The sequence below is a fragment of the Histomonas meleagridis genome (assembly GCF_020186115.1).
Source record: "Histomonas meleagridis strain 2922-C6/04-10x chromosome Unknown contig_10, whole genome shotgun sequence".
In the NCBI taxonomy this organism is placed as follows: Eukaryota; Parabasalia; order Tritrichomonadida; family Dientamoebidae; genus Histomonas; species Histomonas meleagridis.
In genome coordinates this window covers 187,340-204,540 of record NW_027150747.1, presented here as the reverse complement: position 1 = coordinate 204,540, position 17,201 = coordinate 187,340, and the positions used below count along the sequence as shown (strand labels likewise).

The 17,201-nt window shown below is 30.3% G+C and overlaps 8 protein-coding genes across 8 annotated transcripts; 4 read left to right on the top strand and 4 right to left on the bottom strand.

Moving 5' to 3' along the window:
• Positions 1 to 730: 730 nt before the first annotated feature.
• On the top strand, positions 731 to 1,645 carry GO595_000438 (calcium/calmodulin-dependent protein kinase type 1; the record flags this gene model as incomplete). Its single annotated transcript, XM_067917500.1, has 1 exon — positions 731 to 1,645. One exon carries the CDS (start codon positions 731 to 733, stop codon positions 1,643 to 1,645), a length of 915 nt encoding a protein of 304 aa, XP_067779426.1.
• A 4,142-nt stretch (positions 1,646 to 5,787) lies between these two features.
• Positions 5,788 to 6,339, bottom strand: GO595_000437 (uncharacterized protein; the record flags this gene model as incomplete). Its single annotated transcript, XM_067917489.1, has 1 exon — positions 5,788 to 6,339. One exon carries the CDS (start codon positions 6,337 to 6,339, stop codon positions 5,788 to 5,790), a length of 552 nt encoding a protein of 183 aa, XP_067779425.1.
• A 303-nt stretch (positions 6,340 to 6,642) lies between these two features.
• Positions 6,643 to 6,966, bottom strand: GO595_000436 (uncharacterized protein; the record flags this gene model as incomplete). The annotated part of the gene is made up of 1 exon (XM_067917478.1): positions 6,643 to 6,966. The coding sequence occupies one exon, from the start codon at positions 6,964 to 6,966 to the stop codon at positions 6,643 to 6,645; it is 324 nt and encodes a 107-aa protein (XP_067779424.1).
• Positions 6,967 to 7,065: 99 nt separating this feature from the next.
• Positions 7,066 to 8,406, top strand: GO595_000435 (tetratricopeptide repeat protein 28-like; the record flags this gene model as incomplete). The annotated part of the gene is made up of 1 exon (XM_067917467.1): positions 7,066 to 8,406. One exon carries the CDS (start codon positions 7,066 to 7,068, stop codon positions 8,404 to 8,406), a length of 1,341 nt encoding a protein of 446 aa, XP_067779423.1.
• Positions 8,407 to 8,951: 545 nt separating this feature from the next.
• On the top strand, positions 8,952 to 10,481 carry GO595_000434 (F5/8 type C domain containing protein; the record flags this gene model as incomplete). The annotated part of the gene is made up of 1 exon (XM_067917456.1): positions 8,952 to 10,481. One exon carries the CDS (start codon positions 8,952 to 8,954, stop codon positions 10,479 to 10,481), a length of 1,530 nt encoding a protein of 509 aa, XP_067779422.1.
• Positions 10,482 to 11,167: 686 nt separating this feature from the next.
• On the bottom strand, positions 11,168 to 11,986 carry GO595_000433 (uncharacterized protein; the record flags this gene model as incomplete). Its single annotated transcript, XM_067917445.1, has 1 exon — positions 11,168 to 11,986. The coding sequence occupies one exon, from the start codon at positions 11,984 to 11,986 to the stop codon at positions 11,168 to 11,170; it is 819 nt and encodes a 272-aa protein (XP_067779421.1).
• Positions 11,987 to 12,596: 610 nt separating this feature from the next.
• GO595_000432 (Cap protein) lies at positions 12,597 to 13,109 on the top strand (the record flags this gene model as incomplete). The annotated part of the gene is made up of 1 exon (XM_067917434.1): positions 12,597 to 13,109. One exon carries the CDS (start codon positions 12,597 to 12,599, stop codon positions 13,107 to 13,109), a length of 513 nt encoding a protein of 170 aa, XP_067779420.1.
• A 1,240-nt stretch (positions 13,110 to 14,349) lies between these two features.
• Positions 14,350 to 15,333, bottom strand: GO595_000431 (putative replication-associated protein; the record flags this gene model as incomplete). Its single annotated transcript, XM_067917423.1, has 1 exon — positions 14,350 to 15,333. The coding sequence occupies one exon, from the start codon at positions 15,331 to 15,333 to the stop codon at positions 14,350 to 14,352; it is 984 nt and encodes a 327-aa protein (XP_067779419.1).
• Between the last annotated feature and the right edge of the window lie 1,868 nt (positions 15,334 to 17,201).

Here is a 17,201-nt window from a genome sequence, read left to right as displayed (position 1 = left end):
TAGTTATATTTAGTTATGTAAATAATTATTAGCAATATATTAATATATCATATGCATGGAAAACATCTAAAAATTTAAAATATTTGAAAACATTTTCCTGCCTTCCTGGTTATTTGATATTTTTTTTTTATAAATTCCCCTTCTATCTTTAATGAAAAATATATATATCATTAGATACATAATTCAAATTTTGAATTCAAAATATTTTATATAAGATGTTTTTACAAATAGGTTGAAATTGGTTGTAATTGTGAAATGCTTTGCAAATATGTTTTTTATAATTATCCCTGGACAATTTTCCATAAAGTCAACCAGGTTCTTCCTTTCAAACAGTTTGGATTCAAAGTGTTTGAAAGTTGAATATTTTTTGAATACCATTCAACCTAGCTTGCTGACTTTCTCCTTTCATATTATTAATTACCAACTATTTGAGCATAATTCGAATTAATTTTGTCACACAATCGATGTCTTTCAGGTAAACATTGAAAGTTTCTTAAATTTGTAATTAATTATAATTTAAATGATTTCAAAACATATATACAACAAAGTCTAAATAATCTTTTCTAACATATTTATAATAATATAAAGCAATTATTAATAATAATTGCTCAAAATGCCAGTTCTTCGTGGCCACTTTTCCCATTGAACCACTTTTGGGTTCAAAAATTCAAACAATTATTTCAATTTGAATGACACCGGTTTTGTAACAATTTTACCTAGAAATTGACAGATGCTTTCCATCAAGGTTCCACGCCGCCTTGGCCAATACTGGGTTGGATCTACTATCTTTGAAACAGGCACAGCATTAATTAGCGAAACTACAAACCCTTCCTCAAATGAGAAACTCGCTCTTAAAATTATTGACAAAAATAAAGCTTTAGAAGAACATTATCAAAATGAATGTTCCCTCGTAAGGGAAATGCGTCATGAGTACCTCATGTCTGCCGTCGAAATTTTTGATCAAGACGATTTCAGAATTATCGTTTTCCCATTAGCTGTTGGAGGCGATTTGTTTGAATTTTTAAATAAGAATGGAGCTCTTAGTGAACGCCTTGCGATGAAATTCGCATTTACAGCTCTTACAGCTCTTGATTACATGCATTCAAAAGATATTTGGCATCGTGACATTAAGCCAGAAAACTTCCTTTTAATGGACAGCTCTCTTACAGACCCATACTTTGTTCTATCCGATTTTGGATTTTCAAAGAGATTCCCACCTGGTTATCTATGTGATGAATATCTCGGAACTCCATTATATTCAGCGCCAGAAATCCACAAAAGGATTCCATACGACAAATCTGTTGATATTTGGGCATTAGGTGTTACATTATATATTGCATTATCACGAAGATCACCATTTCCACCTGGTGATTACTATCAAAGAGGTGCCATCATTAATGGCGACTACAACTTTGATGGACCAGAATGGGAAGATGTATCTGAAGGTGCCAAAGATTTAATCTTCCATATGATGAGAGTTGACCCATCTGAACGAATCACAGCACAAGAGGCATTGGAGCATCCATGGATCCGCAGATACTTGGAGAGCGAACAATATCCAGGTCTTTATTATGATGTCAAGCATCAATTTGGATTTGATGTACCTGATTTGGATGATGAATTCGATGGCGGAAACGTATTCTAAGCTTATTTAGATTCCGTTTGATGACATATATCTATGCTAAAAACAAAAGGAATCATCAGAGTTTATACAAAAAGTAAAATTTTTGCAACAAAAAATGGGGTTTTAACTATTTTTTTTTATTCCGATATAACTTTTCTTTATGTATCTGTTGAATATATTTAGTTCTAAACATTGTCTTATGCGTCTTGTTGCTTTTTACCGATTTCTCTGAAAAATGTATCAAATTCTTCATCTTCAACTTTTTGCGTTTTATCATATAATGCACTCGCTAGCAACAAGCCTGTCCAACCTACAGCAAAAGGTAACAATCTAATTGGTATAATGATCTTATTGTCTGGTAACAAGCCATAATTGATATTAATGCCACAGCGGTTATAAACGTTCACCAGAAAGAGACCGTTTCTTTTTTCTTGAATAAATATAAATATCTTAACGTTCTCGTATAAGTCAACATAATAATAATAGTCCATGTACATTTCTAACCATAATATACATACATCAGCATCCGCTAAAGGATATGTAAAATGTACGTTAAACCTTGGATGATGGATTTTTCGAATTTCTTGTAGAAAATATTTAAAACTTTTCAATTGCTGAAGTCGTGCTGCATTGTTTATGCCAATGTTTAAACATGGCCTTTGGTCAGAGTATTTAGAAATATCATCAATATAACTTTCCATTTTATCTGGAATTGTTGTTTTGATTTGTTTACCATTCATTAATCTTAATGTAGACCAAAAGATAAACGACTGTGGAAACGCTTTACATGTTGGCGCATTTCCTATAGGTGTAACTTCATATGAAGAAGATCCATAAGGATTTGTAGATGTGATCGAAATTCGATTTTGTTCGAAGGTACAGATACAAAACCTTTTATTCTTTGATATGACAACCAACTTGTTTTCCATGTTTGCAATTTTTGATAATACATTTTGTATTTCACTTGAATCACCATTAATCTTTCTAAAGTGTAATAAAAAGGAGTCAAGTTCTTGCTGTATTAATTTTTGTATTAGTCTCTTTTTAACTATCGATTCAGATGTAAGTACTTTATAACATAGTACAAATATATCCCTATCGGTTATAAACGTCATCAAGTCAATCAAAAATTGAACCAAAATTGTGGTCATTTCAATTTCAATGTCAGGTTTCTGAAGGCATTTTTCGATCGTTTTTATCAATCGTTTGAAAAAGTTTGCCATTCTTTTGTGTATCAAATTTGAATATATTGCCAAGATCGTCATATTCAACAAGAAATTCATTCCAATTGTATTATCTTCCAATTTTCCTAAGAAAAAGTTGAAGAGATCGTTAAACAAATCTGTCAGAAGTTGTCCATAAGGTTTTGACTTTGAAACCAAACTAATTAACAACAAGAAAAACATATTTTCCATTTCTTTCTCAACTATTCTTCTTTTTGTTGTAATACCTATCATCAAGATTGTACTTTCCAATTCAATTCCATCTATTTTATATGCGATCAAAACAAAAGAAATTAGAAATGATACAAGTAAAGAAGTTTGATCATCATCGAGTACATTCATTGGAAGGTTTGTAATCGCGTTTACAATCAAAGGCCCTAAAGCAAGTGACAAAGGGATCACTTTTAAAAATGTTTCGATCACCAAAATGAAAATTTCTAATGAGAATGTTTGTTCTGTTATTGCCTTCTTTAACACCATTATCCAATCTCTTGACATTTCATAGTTTAAACATTTTGAAACGAACGCTTCTTGTATCAAATCATATACTACTTTTAATTGGAAGATATTAATTTTCTTATATAACATTTGTAACAAATAAGGGATTAAGAATTCATAAATTATTGGCGCATTCACTTGTAATGTCTTTTTGATTTCAAGTAATGTCTTCGAAAAGACCCAACTAATACCATTCTCGATGATTGGGTCACATCTTTTAAACAATTCATTGAGAAACAATGTAATACTTTCTTTACTCCAATTAACTTTCGAAAAATAAACAAAATAAAAAAATGAATTTTCGATGTTAATATTCGATGTGAATTTTATCTTTTGATATTCATATAACACTGGATTATTTACTATTTCGCCATCTTTTATATTAAATAATGTGATTGAAAAAACTATTGCTAATTGTGATATAACTTTTTGCATTAAGTTCTCAGTAAGTATTTTATCATGATGAACAGAACGCTCAATAAATTTAGAGAATTCTTCCATATCTAAATCAGCTTCTTTTTGTGTTAATAAAATGGAGATATAAAAAACAAGCATAAATGGTATCATATCTGTAGTTTGTGAATTAAATACAATGGAAAATAACTTCTTTTGATCTTCTATTTTTGTAATCCCATGAAATATATTATTAACGCGTAAGATATGAAGAAATAATCGCTCTTGAATATATTCATATTCTTTGTTGCTCTTTGATGTAATGCGTAATTGTTTAAATAAAAAATATATAATGAAAAAACTGATGTTCATTAGAAATATATATAAATTTAAATTGTTCGGTTCGATCTTTTGTAATAAATTTAATAATGTCTTGCAACTACTATATAATGGTGAATATATGACAAATTGATAGATTTCGGGTATCGGGTTTTGTTGAATGGACTTCTTATAAATACTTGGAAAGAATATATCAAAAAATCGATAGATAAGATCAACTGATTTGGCATCGCCACGTTTTTGTAAATAGCTATAAACTGAGGCAAAGATGGACTCAAAGTTATGGATAGGAAATTCATATTCGTCTGTGAAAATTTGCTCTTTTGGGAATTTTTGGACTTCAATCGCATTAACTATTAACTTAATAAAATCAAGAGCAACCTCATCACGAATACTGCGAATGTCTTCAGTACCTTCGCCATTGAAAAAATATGGTAATATACAATGGCCAATGATTTCCCACCAATATACAAAATGAGAAAAATCTTCTTTCTCAACAATTTGGAATAAAATATCACAAAGTTTGAAAGCATACCTCCTTGTCTCTGGGGTTGATCTTTCTTTGTTGCGTAAACTATCTTCTAACGCCTTTTTAAGAAATTTATTGGACTCGTTGACAGAACATTGATAAACATTTATAATATTTAGCATGGAATTCCAGGCTTCAATTCGTATGTCTACATCATATGGTTTTTCAAAAAATTCTGTGTATAGATCAAGAGACTGATAAATAATACATGCATATAAGTTTTGATTTTTGGTCATAGCTTGCATTAAATTATTTATACTCTTTATAATTGAGGATTTTGCGGGAGATCTCCCCCAACGATTACTAACTGATCGATTTAGATATTCTGTAAATTCTTTTTTATATGCCTCTATTAATTCTTCACTTGATAGAGGCGGATGTGCTTCTTTTTTTTGTTTATTTGGCTTCTTCATCTGAGAAAAATGGGTTGCTACACCTACCCAAAAATTGCAGCTAAAAAAATAAAGTTTTCAAAATTCGATCACTGTAAAATGAAGATTCTTTCAAAAATCAAAAATGATCGATAAAAAATTCACTTATAAACGATCAATTTTATATGAAAATCTCTATCGTTGTGCAGAAAATTCTATCAATCGATTTTGATATGGATTCCCTCATTTCGACAGTAGCTTTATTGTAGCATTAACAACTTCAGAGTTATTAAAGCCAAGTGACTTAACGTATTTTTTGGACCTTATCCTTGTTGTTGAATGCATTATAACATAATAATATTCTTATTTTTTATAAAAAAGATTGTTGCATTAAAATGCAAAGAAATGATTCTGATTAACTTTTTATTTTCCATAAATTATCTTTTGCATTTTCCAAAATCAATATATAGATAAGAATAAAAATTTAATAGATTTCTAGAAATAAAGGAAATTTTCTTTAGTTTTTTGATATAATAAGCACTATTTGTATTGCATTATACATTTAAATTTGGTGTATTTTCATGCAGGAATTTTGAGGAAAACTGGATATTTCCAAAATATTTTAATGAAAGATTGGATATACAAAATTGGATTCATGAATTCCTTGGCAACAAACAAAGAAAATACTGCAGATTTAATGATAATTATAAGTTAAAATCTAGAAAGGAAATTTAACGCCTCTGTAATTTTTTCATTTTCCCAAACTCTAGAGTTGTTATGAACAATTTATATATAATTTATTTTAGTAATTTAATTTTCCACATCTTCCTCAAGCATCGATATAGCTTCGTCCGTATCTGTATTAAAATCAAGAATGGCCAAATCACTTAAGAAGTTTGTCCACTGTTCAAGTGCCTTTGCTGCAAATTCCATTTGTGCAACAGCATATTCCCTTAAATCATTCTTTAGTTCTGTGTTATACTGATTTGACCATGCCTGTACACTATTACATACCTGAATGTTTGTTTGTGACGCTTGTGTTAGAAGTGCATTATTTTTAGCTGCATGAGGGTCATTTTCAGCAGGTGGAATTTTCTGTATTTTTTTAAAGGCAGAATCTCTTTTAGCCAGTTCTTGAATTGTGGCTTGTACATTCTTAGATGAATTAAGTAAAAAATTTTCAGATAAGATATTGATCCTTTGATATAATGATTTTCGTGAAAGTTCTATCCGATACAATATTGTAGCAAATCCAACTAACGTTGTCTGTACTGTGGAAAATTGGTTTTTTGAAGCAGTTTCACACATTTCGGCTAATTGTTCACATAATATTCCAACTGATCTTTCTTTTTCATTTGCCATTTTCATGTTTTTTCGAATTAAATCAGAAAAATGCTTTGAATCACGAAGTAGTAATGAAGTGCTTTGTCCAATTGAATCAATATTTTTCGATTGCATTATTGTTTGAACAAAAATTTCAAACGTAAAAGGGTAAAAATATCCCTATGATATTTAACGGTCGTTAAAATACTTGTTTTATTGATAACATTATTTCTTCCCAAATTTGTTTAATAATTCCAAAACAAATATTTTTAACAAACGCTAAGTAATATATTTTTTTTATTATAATAAACATACAAAGATTTAATAAATGAATAAGATATATTATTTGATTTTGCGAAGTAAAGCTTGATACTCTTTTTCTTTATCATCAAATTCTTTGTTATATTCATTCTGAATAACATTCCAATTTTCATCAACTGATTGAGCATCAATATCTGAATCACCAATTGGTTCAATATCCTGGAAATATTCTTGTTCGAGCTTATCTAGGCTTCCCTCTAATATTGCCATCATATCAACTAATTGATCAATTTTAGCATCAACTTCTTCAAGTTCTGGTGGTTTATCTATCTTTACATGTACTATTGTTGCTCCTCTTCTTGGAGTAAGTTCTGTTATGTCTTCGATTAGAATTTGTCTCCCCATAGATAAGGTTTTCATTCTAACTTATTTCTCTTCCAAATTAAAAGGTTTCGATCATTATGAATTCAAATATTTCTATCGTTGAAATTCCGTTATTAAAACATGAAAAATGTTTCTCCAACAAAAAGAAATATTATAAAAATCCCACGACAAACAAAAAATAAAACAACCATCGGATGTTATCCAGCACCAACCAATCATGTACCTCCACCTGAGTTTGGACCAAATTCAATTCCACCCACTGTAGTTCGTCAAGTCGAAGCTCATTTTGCTTCAAGAAATAAGCCAAAGTCCAAATCAAAACCTGAACTTCCACCAATGGATACCAAAGAAAGTTCTACTGATACAAGTTCTGTTACAGATAATTTTTCTCTCTGCATTCCACAGAATCCGTCCAGATTTTCACGAATGAATGTTCATAACACTAACAATTCAAACTATTCACTTCTAAACAATCCACAACGCATTGTTGCAGATGGCTCATTTGCAGTCAATGAATCTGTTAAACCCGATGTTATCTCGTTAAACTTTGATGGCCTTCAGCCACTTCGTTTAAGCATCAACTCTACCAAACTTGATTTTAAAAAAGCTTTACGAGATCTTCATCTTTTAGTTCAATCATCAAATCGTTCAGGCAACATCAAAGGCGAAGGCTCTGCTTATTTTAACATTGGTCTTCTATATGAAAGCGAAGGACATCTTCGTAAAGCTAATGAATATTACCTTAAATACATCCAAACACTTGGCGCTGAAAGCGATCCAATAGTTTTTAATCGAATAGCAGTAAATTGTTATCTTCTTCATATGTATGATGAAGCGATTGAGTGGAACATGCGACATCTTTCATTTAGTTGCTCAATGTTTGAAGCAATTGCTGCAAATTGTAATATCGCGTTAATATATCGCGAAAAAGGCGAAATAAATAAAAGCGTCGAATTTTATCAATCGGCGCTCGATATCACAAAAGAAATGATTGAGGACGAAGATTCCCCTTTTTATGAACAAGTTAAACGAATGAAAAACGCATTAAATGATCAAATCGAATTAATGGAAAATGAGACAAAAGTTAAAGATATTGGATTCACGCAACTTTCTAACCTTTCTTTTGGAGATAGGCTTAAGTTATCTGATGAAAATAAGGAACAGATTAATACACATGAAGATTATTTCGATTCACAAGCGAGAATATCATTACAACAAGGCGACGTACCAACTGCATTTGAGGCACTTGTTTCAGCTGGGAAATTGTGTTGTATCTATGGTGAGTTTGATAAAGCAGAAAAATATTATTGCAACGCTTTGGATTTGGCTAAACAAATTGGTGCAAATGATTTAATAGATTACGCAAAAGTGGCAATCGGAATTGTGAAGGGGAACAATGAAATGAAAAAATATGGGCTGTTTGATGAGAACGGAACTCTTAATTCTTCTTTGTTTGTTTGAGTAAAAATGTTTTGTATATACGTTTTGCATAATATATATGATAAAATTTGTAAACATCTTTTCGAATGTAACATATTACATTATATTTTACTCGGATTAGGATGAACTACCCCGGGAAAAATACGTTATTTACGTGGGAAACGATAGACATTTTATGGTAAAAATGATCGTTCGGAAAAATTGAGATTATAGGAATAAACTTTTTTTTTTTTGCAAACGGGTATCAATTCAAATAAGACAAAACACTCAAAAAAATAATTCATGCAGACAGTTTTTGCTCATTTTATTTTGATGATCTATTTCTTGTTGCCACAGATGTTAATTCTCGAAAAGTAGCAAATGACTAGTTTACGAGAGAGAAAAAAATTGTGAAGTACGATTATATTCAACTGTAAAAGTAAGTGGTTGAATCGTATCGTGCTTCCCATTTTTTGAGTTAATATCTGGTTACTTTTCGCTTCAATAAGTTTGGCATCCACACTATTTTTGCTATCGAAATTGATAAGGTTTGTCTGCAGGGAGGCAACAAACTTAGTGAATTAAGTATGGAAGAAAATATCGACAAATTTGCAATTTACTATAATTCACAGGAAATAATTATATCTAGGTTTAGATTTGCTTTGTACTCGAACAAGTTTAGACAATTACCTGAGTTCAAAAACTCAAATTGTTTAACAATTAATGGAAATGTTTTATTCTCGACTTTTTCAAATTTTTTAAAGGGTGCTCAAGGCGAAGAGTTTGATGTGACAGAGGATAATTTTATTCAGCTTTTACAGCTGTCAGAAGAATGGGAAACATCAACTGTTGAAGATTCAATTCTTAAAGCGATTTCTCATTTTCCAAATTATGAAAAACTCTGTCAAAAAATTACAGAAGATGAAACAAGTATTGATGAAAAATTAGAAAAAGTATTATCAGAGCATTTATCAGATGTAATTTTTTTGCCATCTTTCATGTGTTTTCCATTAGATTCCATTAAGAGAATTATCATTAGTGCTAAAGGTAATATTAATTATCATCTCTTATTAGATTTTATTCTTAAACTTGAAGAAAAAAGAGGTGACGATGCATTAATGTTAACAAATTTCATTGATTTACAACAACTTACTTCAACTGAAGCAAGGAAACTTTTTGGCATTCCATCCATTCAAAAATATATTAACCCTCAGAAATTCATTGAATTTTCACTTTCTCTTACTAAAGAAAACGAAGATCTCATACAAAAAGTTGATTCAATGGATTCAATTATTCGTAAACTAATTGAAAAAGTTGATAAATTAGAAGCTTTACACAATTCAATGCCCGTTCAAACCGATTTGAATGAAAGCTTCTCCAAAGAAAAGATCCAATCGGCATTTGTTGACAAGCTAAAAGAATTTGAAGAAAAAGCACACAAGGATCTTCGTAAGACTAATAAAATTGTTAACGGACTAACACGCAAGTCTATAACATATGATAAGTCTATTGAAGAAATTCGATCAGAAATTCAAATACTTCAATCACAAAATGTTCAACTTAAGAATGAAATAAATTCTATGCGTTTTGAGCCACATACAATTTCCAAGACATATATACCATTTGTTGGTCGATCACTTAATGGAATAATTTCATATTTGTCACAAAAAGTTAATGGAAATGTTCATGAAAAAGGAATCATTAAGATAACATCATCAACAAGTGACCACAATAACTGTTTCCAAGTTGCTAATATTGAATGGAAAGATATTTGGTTCACTGAAGATCAACCTGATCAATGGATAAAATTTGATTTTATTGATAAAAGGGTTTTAATCTCACATTATACCATTAAAACACATAAGTTTAAGACATGCCATATAAAATCGTGGGTCATTGAAGGATCAAATGATTCAAATGTTTGGGACGTAATCGACATAAGATCTATTAACGTGTTGAATGGGCCAAATAAATACCAAACATTTCCTTGTGATAACGTTGAAATGCCATATAAATGCATAAGATTAAGAATGACTGGTAAAAACTCAAGAGGAGATAACGTGTTGGCTCTGTCGAACTTTGAATTGTTTGGCGAGCTCATCACTCCTGAAGGATAAAATTAATATATTATTTTTCCCATGATAATAAAGATAATATTAAAATTTTATTTGAATATCTATTGAAGGGTAAGAAAATTTTCGAAAAAATTATTTTTAAAATTTGATTAATTTTTCCTTAAATAAAGACACAGGGAATCTGTATACTTCATGAAAAACCGTATAATTTGAAGAATTCCCCAAGGGAAAATATGTGATGATCCTTGTACTAAGAGATATTTATTGCCGAAAATGCAAAAGACTTATCCAATTGCATCAAATTGTATGCTGTTGATAACGGTATTCTTTAAACGATTGCTTCCAACAAGCAAATACAATTTCATGATATTGTTTCATATTTATTCATTACAAGTATCCCAGAAGTACAATAGTACTTCAAGTTGTTGAGAAAAATAAATCATAGGTTGAAAAAAAAAAAGATCTTTATTTCCAATTAGAAATATATCTTACATAACCAAGCGATTTGAGGTCAAATTTAAATGAAAGTACTAATAGACGAAGAATAGTACTTAAGTTAGTTTTTAAATATTTCATGAATTTAAATTTCATGAATTTTTTGAACATTTTCAATACAAATTATTGCATCATAAAATATGAAATATTAATACTGCATTGATTTAATATAAATTTAGAATTAGCAAACATTATTTCATCTACTTAAATAAGTAATTATGTTTAAAATTTATTTATTCAAGGACATCAAGAATCACTGTCAGATCCTGGATTTTGTTCTGAACTTTCTCCAGAAGGAAGGGGCCGTTAAAAGTAATCATATCGTCGTTTACAATTATCTCAATTTCATTTTGTGTCATTTTTTTAGCTTCATCAACTGGACCGCACAATTCAACGAAATGATCAATATTAATTCGTGATGTTGTCAACGCAAGGTCAATGATAAGCCTCCTTGTTCTTTCGCGTGAGATTTCATATGAAAAAGAGTTCATAAAAGAATCATAACGATCTATTTCAGAATTTATATCCCATATTTTCTCATAAGGCCCATCCAACTTTAAATAAATGGGAATCCTTTTCAAGAAAACGTCACGTTGCGTGTGACTTAAGAACGAACTTAAAGATAACTTATCGATAATTGAGCGAATGATTTCATCAAACTCTAAAGCCTTAGCGAGTGTAAGCGCTTTGGCGAAATCTATGTTTGCATCTTCAAAATTTTTTAAATTCATCTGATTGATTCCGCTGTAATAATACTGCAAAACATCGTTTCTAGTGGACATGGAAATTGTTGGATGCAGTGTTGAATCAGGTCGTTTTGATTGTGCTGCCAAATAAAGCATTGGCAAGTTGAATACTGTCTTATTTTTTTGATACAATTGTTGTATTAAATTAGTTTCGTACAACCTCTGTAGTGTTTTTGATAATGCTGCTGCTCTTATAACTCGCATTGCTATTGATGTTTTAATAATATTTGGACATTCAACAAATACTTGAAGAACTTCAACACCAATTTCGACAATCCTTTTAGATAATTCAAACGGTAGAATCATTAGTAAAGCAGCTTTCTGAGCAATGCTTAATGAATCTATTTTTATATCAAATTTAATTTTTGAGGCATTTTTTTGTGCAAATTTAATTAAGCCACCAATCTTGCTTATTTGAGCTGATTCTTTTATGAAATCAGTTATAAATTTATGAAGATCGAACTCTTTCTTTTGCATTTCTTTGACAGTTTTTATATCACATCACATGTCTTAAAAAAGTTGGTCCCTTAGAGTCCTCGGGATTGGTTCCGACCTTTTTTTTGAACTTAGGGGGTTGAAGAGCCCTTTAGCCACCTAAGTAGGCTCGCTTCGCTCGCTCTACATACACACAGAATTTTTGATCGTCGTCAGTCATATAACATATTATAATCAAAAATAATTGATGGAATTTTTGATTTTTAATTCATAATTTTTGTTAAAACCATTTATTTTAGTAATGTTGGACTTCTTAAAGGTTTTATTAAGGAGAAACCTCAGTTGGTTGAGAATTGGGTTATTGTTCTCCCAATCATTTCGATAGGTGCCATCCGTTATGATCGTCGTTGTAAGGATGTTCCTTCTTATTTAATTCACCCTCAATTAATGAATCTCCCACAGCATTAAATTTTTTATTGTTATGCCTCGTAGATTACGTAGACGTAGTTATTCACGTGGACGTCCATTAAAGACTGTAAAGTATTCTAATGAGACTTATAATTGTTCCGGAAACATTACATTTAATACAGGCTCCGGTGAAGGTTCCGTAGGTGATCAAGTAAATACCACCCTAATTACTGCTGTTGCTACTCAAGGTATGCGTAAAGTAAAGAATTTTACTTTAAAAATGATTACAGATGTTGATATTCCTTTATTATGGGCTCTAGTATATGTTCCAGATGGTACTCTTCCCCAATCTATGTCACTTGGTACCCCTGCTGCTCCTGTTTCATTATATGAACCCAATCAAAATGTTATAATGTCAGGGTACCTTACCCCTAATGCTCAACAGACTCAAGTATTTCGTACTAGGTTAGCACGTAATTTGAATTCAGGTGATTGTATTGTTTTATGTTTAAAAGTATCCATTCCTGGTACTGAAATCACCGATAAGTTCTTAGGGGTTCAATTGAATTATGCTATTACTTATTAATAAAAAATTTTCCCACTGTTATTTTTATGTTTGATCCACATCGTATTGGACCTATTAGTGAATCTTATTATTCACGTAACAAGGGACGTGTTATACAACGTAAGTTGGTACCTCCTATTAATCCACCTCTTACTAAATATGATTTAGATCGTGCTTATGAAGTATTTAAGAACAATGGTAGGATTCCTGATTATACTATTCAAGATACCATTGTTAATTATCCTGGTGGTTCTAGTACTAAAAGAATTGCTTATGAAATTGGATCTACTATTAAGGTTATTATACCAATATCTTTTATATCTATTTCAGATATTCCTGGTTTTATTCCATTATCACAATTTACTTATATCACTAATTTAAATCAGACAATAGATCCAACACATTATTATGTTATTATTCAAATTGAACCTAATCAACCCAATTCTGAATATACTGAGATATATGTCAATTATTTACATCAATCATCTATTTCTAGTTCAGGTACTTATTATTATTATTTATATGATTTTGGTACTACTTTTCCATCAGTTAATAATCGTACAGTTGGTTTTTTTACATCTAATAATTATCTTGTATTTTATATTCGTGAAACCAATTTTGAAGTATCTGCACCCAGTGTTTTAATTGTTCCTAATTCTAATTATTCATTTAATTTTTAATCGTAAAATGTAAACCATTCAATTGATTTTAAGATAATTTCTTTTTCCTATCGGTTTTTCTGATTAATTTTGTTTTTTTCTTTTCGACTCAGCACATAAGTGATAATAACACAAAGTTTGTTCACTCTATGGGCAATTGAGAACTTTTTTCTTTTTTTCTTTTTCTTTAAACCAAGGTACCCCCTCCCCCAAAGAGAGCCCTAATGGCGAATGAGTGCATTTATCACGAGCTGGCCGTAGCCCGACCTCGCGGAGCCCTTTTTTATATAAGGGCGGAGACCAGAGAAGTAGATAAAGTGTACTAGGGGTGGGGGTTAGTCAAAATTTTCTAATTCAATTTCGACCGTTATCTGAGGACGATAAAAATAAAAAATCCTTATTCTCTTTAGTTCTATCGTATTGCAGAACGATAGTAGGCTCCAAGGAGATCATATTACCTAAAGAGAATGGGCATTGCCTATCGACCAGATATTGATACAAAAAGTTCGGAATTGAATACTTTACGTCATTGCCTAGGCGATAAGTATTCAATTTTTGGTACCTAAATAACTAAATTCAGGTAAAATTGAATTGTTTATTTATCAAACTCTCAGTAGATTAACGTCCTCTCGGCTTTTGACTTCTATTTCCTTAAATCTTCTTTTAATGGCATCTTTGTCCACTTGATCTATGTCAATGAATGTATCTTCTATACTATAATTTGCGGTAATTATTGATTTATAGTTCCCAGGGTTAATAACTGTACTTTTTCCCTTAATTTTTGCGATAAATGGGAAACGATCAGACCATTGTTTAAGTTGTTGTACTAATGCATAACCTTCTTGTTTTGGCCAATCTTCACAAATTACGTACTTATGATCTATTACTCTATATCCATCCCACCATTTATTCACCATTTTAGGATAACTAGCAACAGTTCCACCTTGATTCCAAGCCCAACGGGATTTCCCTGTACCTGGTGGACCCCAAATCCAAATATTTTTTTCAGATAATTCTCCATTCCATATATCACCTATTTGTGTTTGTATATGACGCTCCATAGTTCTTTCAATAGCAGTAATTTTATTCATAGCTTGAACCGGGTACTTTTCTTCAATCTCATCCCAACCCATTCCATTTTTTATATCATTTAATAAGTCTATATATACTGATCCTTGACGTAAGTTTGCTCCTCTTGCTTTAATTGGTTCACCTGTCATCCAAAAATCTCCTTCTTTTTTACAATAATTAATGTTTGCTTCTTCCGTACCTTTTGCAGGCTCTAAGTATGCCCTTGATAATGGTACAAACAATGTCACAACTGTTCTTTTGTAAACTCTGTTTTTGAAATTAATGTATCCCTGTAAATGAATAGTTCCTGTCGTTGGTGCTCTTTCATTCCCAAATATCATGAATTGTAATGAATCTTTAATAATTTGTGGAGGGTTTTTAAGTAATTCTACATCTTCTTCTGTTGGATTATTTAATGTATAAACCCGACGTTTTGCTCTAGGGTTTAGATTCTGAATTCTTGCTTGATCTCTTGTTGTTTCTGTTTGATTTGCAATAACTTGTTGTTGTTCCATTTAATGTAAGTGATGTTAATTTATTTACGTTTTTTTTTCAATTGAAATTTTATTCTATAATACGATACAATTTTTTGAATACGTATCGAAAAATATTCTGACACGTTGCAAATGTTCAATTTATTTTGTGAAAAAATAAAAATGTCACGACATGTTATTTGAAACACCAATCAATATAAGTTATTGAGGATATATTTGCCCAAAAATAAATTCATATTAATGAGAACTAATCCGCATGTGTGATGATATGAACATATCATAAATTTATGAATAAATTTATACGTTGGCTACATCTAATGTATTCATTTCAAAATAAACAAGCACATTAAAGAATAAACGCAGACAAGTGAAGGTGAGAATAATATAGACAAAGTAATATAAATTCAATGAATGAGAATTAACATATATAAATTAATATTAATATGCATAAATTAGAATTAACAAGTATAAATGAGAAATAACATATGTAAGCGAGAACAAATAAATAGTAACAATAAGCACCCATAAGTAAGAATAAACGGCAAAAAGTGAAAATTACCACAGATAAGAGTGAGAATATATATATATATAAGTCAGAATAAATAAAAATACGTATAAGAAAATACAGAGAAGTGACGATAAACAAAAAAATTGAGAATAATACATACAAGTGAGAATACATATAGATAAGTGAAAATTAACACAGATAAGTGAGAATTAACACACACATGTGAAAATAAACACATACAAGTGGTATTAACAATATAAGTGATAATATATACATATAAATGAGAATTGACACAGATGAGTTATTTTTTATTAAGTCAATATACCAATTCACTGCATTTTCCAAGCGTTGACGCCTTTTTGACGTGTTGACACCATTTTGGCAAAATTTTAATCCCAATTAATTATCATATAATATGAGCTGATCATGTTTTATTAGTACAGTAGTGGGGTTAATGGAACAAAATTAAAAATGGTTTTAAAAAAGCAGGTGCCTGAATCAGAGATAAAATTATCAAATCAGTTGGAAGATTTATCGGTAATGTATGGAATAAAGTAGCAAAGCCTGTAGTAAGTACTGTCTGTAAAATACCTGGAATTGAAAATTTACCTGATCATGCTGGTGCTATTGCAAAAGAAATTAAAATAGCTGATAAATTCTCACCTGTTATAGAATAGGTAGTATAAGCGTTAGTTGGTCAATAGAAATAAATAAAATTATTCATATAATGTTTTGAATTTTTAAAATGAAGACTTGTCAATAGAACCGGGGTGTCCTGCGGACACCCCGGTTCTATTGACAAGTCTTCATTTTAAAAATTCATCGTGGTGATTATACAAAATCTAAATAATTTCTATAAATGTCGAATTATAAACCTGAAGTTATTGAAATTAATTACAACACAAATAAATTAAATATTTCTGAAATTACAAATTTATGAAGATATAGATAAACAAAGAAGTTTATCATTTTCAAATGCAATTATATCTGAGAAACCAATCGCATTTTCAGCTTTAAAACAAAATAGCAAAATATATGTGACACGTTATGAAAAAAAAATATAAAAAATAAGCGTTTATTTTATCGTTCATTTAAATCTCTAACTATTTGTCCTACCGTCCATAATGAAGAAAAAACATTAGTAACATAAATTGACTTAATCGTATCGTTATGTGTGATGTCATTGGGTGATCTATAGGAATTGATAGAATTGACATCGAATACTGATTCGAATTCATGGGTATCAGGTATTTTATGGGAGATTAGAATATTGTTAACTTCATCATTCTTGGACTTATAGATAAATGCTTGATACCGCCTTCCAAAATTACTTTCTAATTGTATTAAATGGATCTCTAAATAATGAATATTATTAGTAAGT